Genomic DNA, 13,755 nt, shown 5'->3' on the forward strand with positions numbered 1-13,755 from the left:
TCTGAACACCCCAAGCTCTTTCACAATTCTGTCTTTACACATATTTTTCTGCCTAGATAACTTTTCTCCAACGTTTTTATCTGGCAAACACCTACTTATCCTGCAAGTCCCAATGCAGATCCCACTTACATGTCCTGGATCCCTCAGTAGTGTTTATCATCTAATTCTGCTTTCCCCCGGGATTTTTTTTGTTTTGTTTTAAATCTATATTATCTTTTAACTACTCTTGTCTTCTTTACTGGACTACAGACATTTTAAGAGCACAGACTATGCCTTTTTCATCTTTGTATTCCCTGTGGTAGCACTGTATGAGCGTGAATATGTAATTGTTAAAAGAAGAAATAAATACAATAGATGTAGGAAAAAGTAGAAGAGTCAGTAGAGACATTACAGATTTTTTTTCCCATTCCCAACAGCACAACTGCTGTTGCAATCAACTCAGCTTGCTGGAGGGCTCTCACTTTCTGATTTTATAATGGCACGGAGAAATAAATCAGGATTCATTGCTCAAATATTTGCTTTATATTTACTGGAAAACATCTACTGCATAAAGTGTAAGCTATGTCCACTTTAAGCTGCTGATGTATAGCCATTAGGAAGCAGTGAAAATGAAGTTTAACATTTGACCTCTTTGAAGAAGAAACATAGAAAGAATGAATTTAATGTTTTCATTTTTTTCCCCAAGAAAATGATGCAACACTAGAGTGCTTAAACCCAGAACTGCATGGCAGTGGTTTATATCTCCAATACCATCATTTTAAGTCGAGGTCAGCAGAGTTTATCATGGGCCAAACTCCAAAGTCTACAGGTCTAGACAATCTGTAGGTAGTTTCGTAATTACCAATCTCATTCTCTTATTCAAAGTGGCAGAGTGGAGCTCAGCATGTGAATGGTTCATTTATGAGAAGACCTGCTTATGACACATACACTCTAGATTTCAAGCTCTAACATGCTCAACTTTACTGTTATAGATAGATGACTGCTAGGTCAGATTATTGTCTCTGAGTCACTTAGATGATACCTTTATGACCATTCTGACTCAGATATGGAAACCAATATGCAAAAACACTGTGGACTCTTACCTAACCCTCAGTACTAGCTTTTATTTCAGGCATGATTTCTGCGATCTGATTAGTGCAAGTGCGTGTTCTGGTCTGAATTAATTTTCTTATCTCAGGAATAAGGAAACAAGAGGATCTCTAAATTATCATGTGAAAAATATGTCAAGTCTGTTTCATCACCACTTTCAAAAAAATGTTTATTCAGCATTTACTATTGCCAGGCATTTGTGCTACATATTAGGTGTTTAATAAGCAATGTCACTTTTCCCATATAGCTTATAGTCTAGCAGAAGAAAGAGATACTAAACTAAAAAAAGAGCATATAAATATGTAATTACAAAATGAGATGAGGATTAAGAAAGAGAACAACAGTGAGGGGATGATTTTATTTTATTTTTTTGCTTTTTTTAAAATATAAATTTATTTATTTTAATTGGAGGCTAATTACTTTACAAGAGGGGATGATTTTAGACCCGGTCAGGGTGAGGGAGTGAGTGATCAGGGAATGTCTCTGACGAAAGGACAATTAACATTAAGACTGAAATGTGTAAGTGGGAGGTACTATTCAACCAATCTGGTTTTAGATTCTTTAAAAAATATTTTCAGTCAGTTCTTTTTTCTTTGCTTATTCTATTGGCTTTTTGTGAAATTTGATGACATTATTAATGTTCTTTAATGGAAATAATAGTTCCCATTGCTTTTGTGACCACTCTTTCATAGTTGTCTTCATGCTTCTCTGACCACTCCTCTCCAGCCTCCCCTCCCCTCCCCTCCCTCCTTCCCAGATGGAGTGTCAGGTTTTGAAGTCTATAAACCTTCCCTGAATGATCTCTCTCTCTCTCTGTGGATTCAATCCCTATGTCCCTGAGACTCCCAAATCTCTGACTTCAGTCACTTCTCAGCTCCAAATTCATAAATTAAATTGTCTGATGGAGTCTCTCTTTCTGGATAAACCAGAGATGCCTCAAATTCAACAAATATAAAACTCAATTTATATTCCCACCTAAATCTATTTGTGCTGCTATTGCCTATCTTCATTACTGTAAAATCTACTCTGTCTCTGCAGCTAAAAGGATGGAATCTTTCTAAGCTTCTTTTATGTCACTCACTCCTCCTATTTACCAGTACATTCTATTCCTATTGCACATCCACAGTTCAAGCCATTCTCATAGCCTAAGTGGATTATTTTAAACATTTCCTAATTGTTCCCCCATCTTCAGTCCAGTCCAGTCCACCCTTTTCACTACCATCAGTTACCTTTTTAAAGCAAGTATTTGATCATTCTTGCATGGTTGTCTAGTGCCCAGACTAAGAACTACAAATCTCTTACCAGGATATTAGGTACTCTACAGTCTGATCTATCTTTTAGAGTCTAATTTTATGCCCACTGCTTTCCACTTATTTGTGGTGGGAAAACAGCTTACCATTTTTCATACATACCAGGCAGGCTCTTTATTCTGTGTGACTATGTATGTGCTGTTTTATCTACCTGGAAATTACTTCCCTCTGTTTCTCCACGTCTTAAACACAAGCTCATATTCCAGTAGGCTGTTAAAGATGAACCCATTTATCTTAGTTAAAATTTCTGTGTCCCTTAATATTTAGCTCATGCTTTTATTTTAGTAATTTGATTATATTATGCTTTGTATGTCACTCTCCCTCCACTAGACTTTTCAAGATGGCAGGAACTAGATCTTACATTTGACACATACGGTGCTGAGTATATGGATGCTTGAATCACACATTTATTATTAATCATCATCTTAATAATAGCGACAACTTATTGAATGTTGACTGGGTGCCAGGCAGTGAATTAGGAACTATTCAAACACTATCTCATTTTCACACCACCACCAAGAGGTAGCTGATATTACGCTAAGTTGCTTCAGTCATGTCTGACTTTGTGCAATCCCATGGACTGTATGTAGCCCACCAGGCTCCTCTGTCCATGGGATTCTCCAGGCAAGAATGCTGGAGTGGTTTGCCATGCCCTCCTCCAGGGGATCTACCCGACTCAGGGATCAAATGTGAGTCTCTTACATCTCCTGCATTGGCAGGGAGGTTCTTTATTACTAGCACCACGTGGGAAGCCCATAAAGTGTTAGTTGCTCAGTCGTGTCTGACTCTTTGCATCCCATGGACTGTAGCCCACCAGGCTCTTTTGTCCATGGAATTCTCCAGGCAAGAATAATGGAATGGGTAGTTATTCCCTTCTCTAGGGGATCTTCCTAACTCAGGGTTACAATCCAGGTCTCCCACATTGCAGGTAGATTCTTTAGTGGCTGAGCCACCAAGGAAGCTCTTTTTTTTTTTTTTTAATAAAATATCTCGACTAAATAAAATATCTCTATTTTGAATAAAAGAACTAAGGCAGTGGTGAAATGATTTGCCCACAAATGTCATTCACTGACTGAGTCAAATTTCAGTCCCATATTATTATATTACAAGACTCATGTTCTTTCTCATTGTAGTTCTAGCCCCAATCATGCTAGTGTCATTTTAGCTAACACAGGAGGGAAAAAAATCTATATTCTTCTCAGAATATCTAATGTACTATCAAAATCTTGCAGGATTATTTTGATATTGATTTCTCTTGCCTTGACTAGGCACTGCTCTTATAGCATACATAAGCAGACATAAATAAAATATTCAATATTCATTGATATACATACAAAGAACACTAGAATAATTGATTATTTTAAGGATGATTTTTTCTAAAATAGGATTACTTTAACATTTGGGATACTAAATCAAACTTTTAGAAGGAAATGAACTTTATAAGTGATTGTATGCAACTGTACATCCCAAGTGCTGCTGTGAAAACTCCCTTGGTGAGCTCTTAGTTTTTCAAGTAGCTAGATAAAATGCCACAAATTGAGTTAATAAGCCTCCTTAATTTGTAATTTGGCATGGCATAACACATCATATACAATGAAGGAGGAAAATACTACATCCAGTTGACTGATAATTAGGTGATTTTTTTTTCTTCTTGCATTGAAATTATTTTTGTAAAGAGAAGGAGAAAAAGAAACAAAAAAAATTTTAGGAAAAAATTTTAAAAGGAAAGAAAACAGGGAGAAAAAGCAAAGTTTCCCTTCCCACCAGTTCCATGATGCTCTTACCAGTGCACACAGAAGGTCAACCGCTTCCAAAATCAGCTCCTGATGGCCGATGCGGCTGACTCCCAGATCCTCTAGTTCCTGATGTGTGATACGCAGCAGCTGGTCCCCACTGATCTTCTCCCTCTCGAAATTCTTGATATACTGTTGCAAACAGTCATCAAGACCTGCAGAAGAAACATATTGAAGACCAGAATGAAAAACAACAACAACAAAAAAAAAAAAAAAACAGTGGAACCAAACAAATTTTTTAAATAAAGCAAGCATTAACTACTACCAAGTCACAAATTGAGTCCATTTCAGCTCTGGACTAGTTCAGTCATCCACCTTTTCTCAACCTATACATGGGCTTCACTGGGGGCAGGGGGCAGGGGGGATAATCACTTCCTCCTATCCTTAGCTGTTAGATTCCTATTTGAATTTTCCTCATCAATTACTGGAAATCTTTACTGCTCTTCTCAGCATTCTCTTTGTGGCCTGTTTCACAAAATGTGTTAATGGGCATATTCCGCTACTTCCAAATTTATCTCCACCCCCTCCTCCTTTCTTCTTTAATTCCATTGCTGAGGGAGAGGTATTCTTGTTTCAATACAAGGGTATTCAATCTTCCTCTGCTACCTAACACTACTTCAACAATTAAAAAATTAAATGTTGAAGTAAACCATTTCTGTTTTATTGACTTCTATATTCAAACCTCTGTCACCTTAAAAAACAAAACAAAATTCTTTCCTTGATTTCCTTGATGTTGTGTTTCCCACTAGTCTGTTATTCCCTTCAAAGCCAAACCCCTTACACATTTATTTCCTCACCTATAATGCACTCTTTAATCTACCATCATTTACAATTTACAGATCCAAAAGCAGAAATCCACAATGTATATGGTTTTCAAGATTACTCAGGGCACTTCAATAAGGGATTGGCCAGGCTACAGATTGAGTGGCTTCAATAACCTATGAAACGACTTGATATAAATGTTGAACTGGACTAATAAGATTTTTAAGTAAGAAATAAGAAGAAAGTGAGGCAATTCTCAATATCTAAAAGGTCTTGATTATATGTCAAGGCGGGAAATCAAAGGTAATAATGGGCTACAACTCAGCTGAAATTATAATGGAGCAGATATTATAAGAAGAGAAAACAAAAACAAGATTAGAAAAACTTTGCAAAGGGAAGCAAAGTTCCATAACAGAAATTATGTAGCCACTGAAAGAAGAATAGATACTCCTAAAAGCTACCTGGTTCCTGGTACAGTAGTCTAGTATACCAGGTCACACATGTCTTCACTAAATTTCAAAATTTCTTAAAGTAACTTGAGTTGCCCTGTACTCTCTCTATACTATCTACTCTTTCTTTCACTCTCTACTGGTATGTGTACATTGCTCTTTCTTGGTTCTCTTTCCTTTTTGTTGTCAGTTCCCTTTCAGGAAGCTTTCTTCAACTGTCCTAAAATATTGTTGGTCTGCACTCCAGAGACCCCTTCCTACTTGCCTTACCTCTCACTCATTACATTCTAACTGAAGAATTTCATCTACATCCATGTCTTCAACTTCCATCTGAGATCTTAAACATCCATTTCAGATTTCTCTCATGAATGCCAAACCTACATATCTATATTTTGTAACACATCCACAACACAACTTCTCATTTTCCCCTCCAGAGGAGTCTCCTGTAATCACTGTCTCACTGAATGGCACCACCTCCTATCCCAGTATAAAAACTAAATACTGTATTCTAATCACTGGAAAACTAACCAAACTACATCAATATATAGGGTACTTTACAGATACCTAGAATATCTAATAAATCTAGACACATGATTTCGCTCTAGAACCTATGCACTTAAATTTTGTTTTGACAATTCTCATATAGTTGTGAGATGATATCAGTTCAGTTCAGTTCAGTCGCTCAGTCATGTCCGACTCTTTGCGATGCCATGAACTGCAGCACACCAGGCCTCCCTGTCCATCACCAAATCCCAGAGTTCACCCACACAGTCAAAGGCTATGGCATAGTCAATAAAGCAGAAATAGATGAACTCTCTTGCTTTTTCAATGATCCAGCAGATGTTGGCAATTTGATCTCTGGTTCCTCTGCCTTTCTAAAACCAGCTTGAACATCAGGGAGTTCACGGTTCATGTATTGCTGAAGCCTGGCTTGGAGAATTTTGAGCATTACTTTATTAGCGTATGAGATGAGTGCAATTGTGTGGTAGTTTGAGCATTCTTTGGCATTGCCTTTCTTTGGGATGGGAATGAAAACTGACCTTTTCCAGTCCTGTGGCCACTGCTGAGATTTCCAAATTTGCTGGCATATTGAGTGCAGCACTTTCACAGCATCATCTTTCAGGATTTGAAATAGCTCAACTGGAATTCCATCACCTCCACTAGTTTTGTTCGTAGTGATCCTTTCTAAGGCCCACTTGACTTCACATTCCAGGAGATGTTATAGCCATCTCCTCCAGTGAGATGATATAGCCATGTTAAATTCTTGATTTACTTCAGAGATAAGCTGGCCATCACTCTTAATTTGTAAGTAAAAGCGTATTTACTCTTTGCTCTGTTTTTTCCTCTATTCAAATTTAATTTTATTCAACCAAAAAAATAAGAAAAAGTTTTCTTCAAAACCCTTTATGCCACTAAATAATTCTAAATTGCAACAAAAGTTAGGCAATATCTTATTTAAAAAATGGGACATACTGTGAACAAAAATAACAAACAGTGGATCATCCATGCCATGGAATACTGCTTAGCAATTAAAAAGGAACAACTGACATATACAATAACTTGAATGGAGCTCAAGAGTATTACGCTGAATAAAAATGACCGATATGAAAGAGCTTAATGCAAGATTCCATTTATATTACACAGTGAAAATGATGAAACTATTGCAGCAGAAAACATGTCACTAGTTGCCAGATACTGAGTATATGAAGAGGCCATCACTATAAAGCAGCAAGAGGGAGATTTTGGAGGTGATGAAACTGTTTTGTGCCCCAACTGTGATATGGTAATGCAAAATATACACATATTAAAACTTATACAACTGTAATACCACCAACATCAATTTTATTCTGAAAATTAAAAAAATAAGAAATATTATAAATGAACTACAGACAATACAATATTTGGAAAATATTAATTTTGGAATATAATTTAATTTGTTATTTGGAAACTACTAAAATTATTACAGAAAAAATTTTCTTCTCATATCATTTTATCATAGTGACTGATATAAAAGACCCAGACCAGGGAATAATGTTTCCAGCATTCCTTTCAGCAACTATTATTAAGTACCTACAGACTGGAAAAGCTCAGTTTTCATTCCAACCCAAAAGAAAGGCAATGTTAAAGAATGCTCAAACTACCGCACAATTGCACTCATCTCACACACTAGTAAAGTAATGCTCAAAATTCTCCAAGCCAGGCTTCAGCAGTACATGAACCGTCAATTTCCAGATATTCAAGCTGGTTTTAGAAATAGCAGAGGAACCAGAGATCAAATTGTCAACATCCGCTGGATCATGGAAAAAGCAAGAGAGTTCCAGAAAAACATCTATTTATGCTCTATTGACTATACCAAAGCCTTTAACTGTGTGGATCACAATAAACTGTGGAAAATTCTGAAAGAGATGGGAATATCAGACCACCTGACCTGCCTCTTGAGAAACCTATATGCAGGTCAGGAAGCAACAGTTAGAACTGGACATGGAATAACAGACTGGTTCCAAACAGGAAAAAGGGTATGTCAAGGCTGTATATTGTCACCCTGCTTATTCAACTTATATGCAGAGTACATATAAGTTCTCTTACATGCAGAGAAATGCTGGGCTGGAAGAAGCACAAGCTGGAATCAAGATTGCTGGGAGAAATATCAATAACCTCAGATATGCAGATGACACCACCCTTATGGCAGAAAGAGAAGAGGAACTAAAAAGCCTCTTGATGAAAGTGAAAGAGGAGAGAGAAAAAGTTGTCTTAAAGCTCAACATTCAGAAAATGAAGATCATGGCATCTGGACCCATCACTTCATGGGAAATAGATGGGGAAACAGTGGAAACAGTGTCAGACTTTATTTTTGGGGGGCTCCAAAATCACTGCAGATGGTGACTGCAGCCATGAAGTTAAAAGACACTTACTCCTCGGGAGGAAAGTTATGACCAACCTAGATAGCATATTAAAAAGCAGAGACATTACTTTGCCAACAAAGGTCTGTCTAGTCAAGGCTATGGTTTTTCCAACAGTCATGTATGGATGTGAGAGTTGTACTCTGAGGAAAGCTGAGCATCAAAGAATTGATCCTTTTGAACTGTGGTGTTGGAGAACTTTTGAGAGTCCCTTGGACTGCAAGGAGATCCAACCAGTCCATTCTGAAGGAGATCAGTCCTGGGTGTTCACTGGAAGGACTGATGCTAAACTGAAACTCCAATACTTTGGCCACCTCGTGCAAAGAGTTGACTCATTGGAAAAGATCCTGATGCCGGGAGGGATTGGGGGCAGGAAGAAAAGGGGATGACAGAGGATGAGATGGCTGGATGGCATCACCAACTCGATGGACATGCGTTTGAATGAAGTCCGGGAGTTGGTGATGGACACGGAGGCCTGGCGTGGTGCGATTCATGGGTTCGTAGAGTCAGACATGACTGAGCGACTGAACTGAACTGAACTGAACTAACTTTTGGGCACTGTGCATTCATGCATTTAAACTACCTTTGAAAAGTCTCCTTCATCTTGCTAACTGGCAGAGCTGAGAGATTATAAACAGAATTCTAAGAAGCTTATATAATATAGGATGTATAGAGTGATGCAGTAGAAAACCACTCAGTGACTGTGGTCTCTAGAAGACTTCTTAGACGGCCAAAATCCACCATAGGGACCATCACCATTTCTACTTTTCTCCCCAAAGCCAAGTTCTTTCTCTAAAAATTTAATGTTGTCTTCAGTTCAGTTGCATCCAACTCTTTGCAACCCCATGGATTGTAGCACATCAGGCTTCCCTATCCATCACCAACTCTGGGAGCTTGCTCAAACTCATGTCCATCGAGTCAATGGTGCCATCGAACCATCATTTTCTGTGGTTCCCTTCTCCTTCTGCCTTCAAGCTTTCCCAGCATCAGGGTCTTTTCTAATATGTCAGTTCTTCACATCAGGTTGTCAAAGTACTGGAGCTTCAGCATCAGTCCTTCCAATGAATATTCAGGACTGATTTCCTTTAGGATGGACTGGTTGGATCTCCTTGCAGTCCAAGGGACTCTCAAGAGTCTTCTCCAACACCACCGTTCAAAAGCATCAATTCTTTGGCACTTAGTTTTCTTTACTGTCCAACTCTCACATCCATACATGACTACTGGAAAAACCAGTGCTTTGACTAGGCAGACCTTTGTCAGTAAAATAATGTCTCTGTTCTAATATGCTGTCTAGGTTGGTCATAGCTTTAGCTTTTCTTCCAAGAAGCAAGTGTCCTTTAATTTCACAGTTGAAGTCACCATCTGCAGTGATTTTGGAGCCCAAGAAAATAAAGTCTATCACTGTTTCCATTGTTTCCATGACTATATGCCATGAAGCAATGAGACCTGATGCCATGATCTTACTTTTCCAAATGTTGAGTTTTAAGGCAGCTTTTTCACTTTCCTCTTTCACTTTCATCAAGAGGCTCTTTAATTCCTTTTCGCTTTCTGCCATAAGGGTGGTGTCATCTGCATACCCGAGGTTATTGATATTTCTCCCAGCAATTTAGATTCCAGCTTGTGCTTCATCCACTCCTGCGTTTCTCATGATATACTCTGCATATAAGTTAAATAAGCAGGGTGACAATATACAGGCTTGTTGTACTCCTTTCCTAATTTGGAACCAGTCTGTTGTTTCATGTCCTGCTCTAACTGTTGCTTCCTGACCTGCATACAGGTTACTCAGGAGGCAAGTCAGGTGGTCTAATAGTTCCATCTCTTTAAGAATTTTCCACAGTTTGTTGTGATCCACAGTCAAAGGCTGTAGTGTAGTCAATTAAGCAGAAGTAGATGATTTTCTGTAAATTCTCTTGTTTTTTCTATGATCCAACAGATGATGGCAATTTGATCTCTGGTTGCTCTGCCTTTTCTAAACCCAGCTTGAAATCTAGAAGTTCTCAGTTCACATACCGTTGAAGCCTAACTTGGAGAATTCTGAGCATTACTTTGCTAGAGCCAAACTGAGCAAGTACAGCAAAGGAGGGATGAAAAAAAGAGAGAGAGAGAAACAGGTGGTATCATGAAGATGAACCAGAAAAAAAGAAAAACTTCAAGACTAGTAGTACAGGACTGTGGTAAAGGAAAACTCCCAGTCAGTTGACCACAATTCAAAGCCCACTCTTAATCTGATAACAAGGAGACTTCAATCAAAATATCATATTAGTGAAACCAGAAATCAGACAGAGCATGGAGCTGAATGGTAAGAAATTAGAGGCCTGCGTATAGAATATTCCTTTAGAAGATTGTACGGTATTGATGAGGATGGAGAGTTGATAAGGAGGTATCACATGGGGACAAAGGGGCTATTGTTATACCAACAAGACTATATGATGAAAGGATCTAAAGGTGAATAATGTCACCATTTATCCATTTGCAAGTTTACACAGTAACTGACTGACAAAGCAAGGATTAAAACCTAGTGCTAAAGGATTCTAAAGTCCAATCTGTTTTGATTGGACTACATCAGATCATTTCAAGGTTAAAAAAAAAAGACCTCAACAATAATCTGTATGCTTGCAGAAAGAGATAAATGGAGACAGAAACATACAGTTATTAAAATGAACAAAGGACAACATAGGACAGGGGCTATAAAATCATATTCTTCCAGACATACATGGAAAAATTATTTAAAACTACCAAGTCATGAATTTCATGTAAGTATACTCTGATAAACTGAACCGAATAGGGGACTTGTTTGGCATTTGATCTGATGCTGTGTTCAAATGAATGAAAGGAAAAACACTGCAAAGTTTTTAGATATCACTGAAACCAATGCAATACATGCTGACTTGAGAACTCCTTGTCCTTATGTTCTTCAATGCCATCTTTCAGTCACCCTCCTTCTAGAAACCAGCAGTTTCTCTACAAATAGTATATGATTTCCTTTTACATGGATTCCCAAGAAAACCAGCTAAAATAGAAAAAGGAAGGTCAATTTTCTTCTGGGTCTGTTCTAATTTACTTTGTCCTAATTTCTTCTAGAAAATGTTAAGCTGCCAATACTTTTCCATTATTTCCAAGTAGAAAAGATGATTCTGATTAACAGTAATACCTTCAATTTATTTATTTATTTATTTAGTGCTATGTGCCAAGCACTGTTTCAAGAACTTCACAAACATTTTCTCATTTAATCTGTAGGATACTCTTATGGATTACATATAATTATCTTGATTTACAGATAAGAAAATGGACATTTAGAGATCATGCCCTGGATCCCACAGCTTAATAAACAGTAAAGTCAAATCTAAAACCAAGTCCATCTGACACCAAATCTCTACCTTTAAAGCCTATGCTAAATTAGAAGGAATTAGAATTCTTCCCAAAGTGATCATCTATAACATACTAGAAAGACATTATACCAAAAATATTTTTTCTATTTTCCACTTGAAACTGTTTTAAAATCCCTTTATTTAAATTTTACTTTATATCAAAAGGGGTTTAAGTATGTCATTTACATGCATGCAAGCACACACAACTCAGCAGGAGAACACAAATTAAAAAGTAGATGAGAAAAATATGGTTGAGAGAAAATATGATTAGTCATTAAATGGGATCCAGAAATAATGGTAATATACAAACTTCTTAATAGTGAAAAATATTAGACTTGCTAAAGTATGGGAGGAGATAGAACACTGCTTGTAAATTGCCCAGAAGATAACAAAGAAGAAAACTGGATCAGGTACACAGTTTAAAATACTCATTAGAAAAGCAAACCACTTTCTAAGAGAAGTTCACCTATTCCTGATTTGTTGTTGTTCAGTTTCTAGGTTGTGTGCGACTTTTTGTGACCTCATGGACTGCAGCATGCAAGGCTTCCTGTCTTTCATTATCTCCCAGAGTTTGCTCAGATTCATGTCCATTGAGTCAGTGATACCATCCAACCATCTCATCCTCTGCTGCCCCTTTCTCCTTTTGCTTTTGATCTTTCCCAGCAACAGGATCATTTCCAATGAGTTGGCTCTTTGCATCAGGTGGCCAAAGTACTGGAGTTTCAGCTATAGTATCAGTTCTTCCAATGAATATTCAGGGTTGATTTCATGTAGGATTGACTGGTTTGATCTCCTTGTAATTCAAGGGACTCTAAAGAGTCTTCTCCAGCACCACAGTTCAAAAGTATCTAATACTGAAGCCAAAAAAAGATTTCCCATTGGAAAAAATTCTTGTGTGACGTAATGAATACTGCCTTCAATAAACCCCTTTTAATAAACACAACTATAGGTTCTAATTGGAATCTCTTATAGCAATGTTGAAATACATTTTTCCTAAAATTTTATTGTCTTGTATGCCAAATAGTAACTGATTATCACAAAGACAAAAAATACTCATATTTATTGGCTTTAAAGATGTTACAATTTCTCAACAGAGGTTCTAATTCTAAGGAGAAAATAGCTAGGAGAGTCTCACTTTTATAATAAAAATAAATGGGTGAGTTGGAGTTGAATCATCTTTGGAAAATGGATAGTTTGTCAACAGGTGTTTAAAATGTTTTGAGGATACATACTGTATATTCATTCAATGACACTTGAAAATAAAAGACTCCTACTGTCATACTTCTAATCTTGAAAAGCACACTTACAGATTTTGACTTAAAAAAGTACAAGTTACAGGCAATAAAAGAAAAAAAAAACAAATAAATTGGACTTCATCAAAATTAAGTAATTTTGTTCTTTAAAGCACACTAAACTATTAAAAGGCACTCATGGAACTGGAGAAAATATTTACAAACGAGAATTCTGGCAAGGGACAGAATAGATAAAGAACCGAAGAATAAAGAACTCACCTGTAACTAAAAAACAACAACAAAAGGTTGATTAATAAATTGCAAGAGCCTTAAATAGACATTTCTCCAAAGAATGATTGTATACAGATGTCCAATAAGCACATTAAAAGATGTTCAACATCACTAGTCACTAGGGAATACAAGCCAAAATTATAATGAAATACTACCTCATATCCATTCAGTTCAGTTCACTCACTCAGTCATGTTCGACTCTTTGCGACCTGTGAATCGCAGCACACCAGGCCTCCGTGTCTATCACCAACACCCAGAGTTCACTCAAATTCGCATCCATCGAGTCAGTGATGCCATCCAGCCATTTCATCCTCTGTCGTCTCCTTCTCCTCCTGCCCCCAATCCCTCCCAGCATCAGAGTCTTTTCCAATGAGTCAACTCTTCGCATGAGGTGGCCAAAGTATTGGAGCTTCAGACTCAGCATCAGTCCTTCCAAAGAAATCTCAGGGCTGATCTCCTTCAGAATGGACTGGTTGGATCTCCTTGCAGTCCAAGGGACTCTCAAGAGTCTTCTCCAACATCACAGTTCAAAAGCATCAATTCTTCGGTGCTCAGTTTTCT

General features: G+C 37.4%; 1 protein-coding gene across 5 annotated transcripts in view; it reads right to left on the reverse strand.

Moving 5' to 3' along the window:
• The window catches only part of CNKSR2 (connector enhancer of kinase suppressor of Ras 2), a 283,532-nt gene that overhangs the window by 219,691 nt on the left and 50,086 nt on the right, over positions 1-13,755 (reverse strand). For all 5 annotated transcript variants that reach the window (XM_018043877.1, XM_018043876.1, XM_018043878.1 and 2 more), the window contains exon 2: positions 4,184-4,347. In XM_018043877.1, coding sequence (XP_017899366.1) covers positions 4,184-4,347 — 164 coding nt within the window. The remainder of the gene's footprint in view (positions 1-4,183; positions 4,348-13,755) is intronic.

This window comes from Capra hircus (genome assembly GCF_001704415.2).
Source record: "Capra hircus breed San Clemente chromosome X unlocalized genomic scaffold, ASM170441v1, whole genome shotgun sequence".
Classification (NCBI taxonomy): Eukaryota; Metazoa; Chordata; class Mammalia; order Artiodactyla; family Bovidae; genus Capra; species Capra hircus.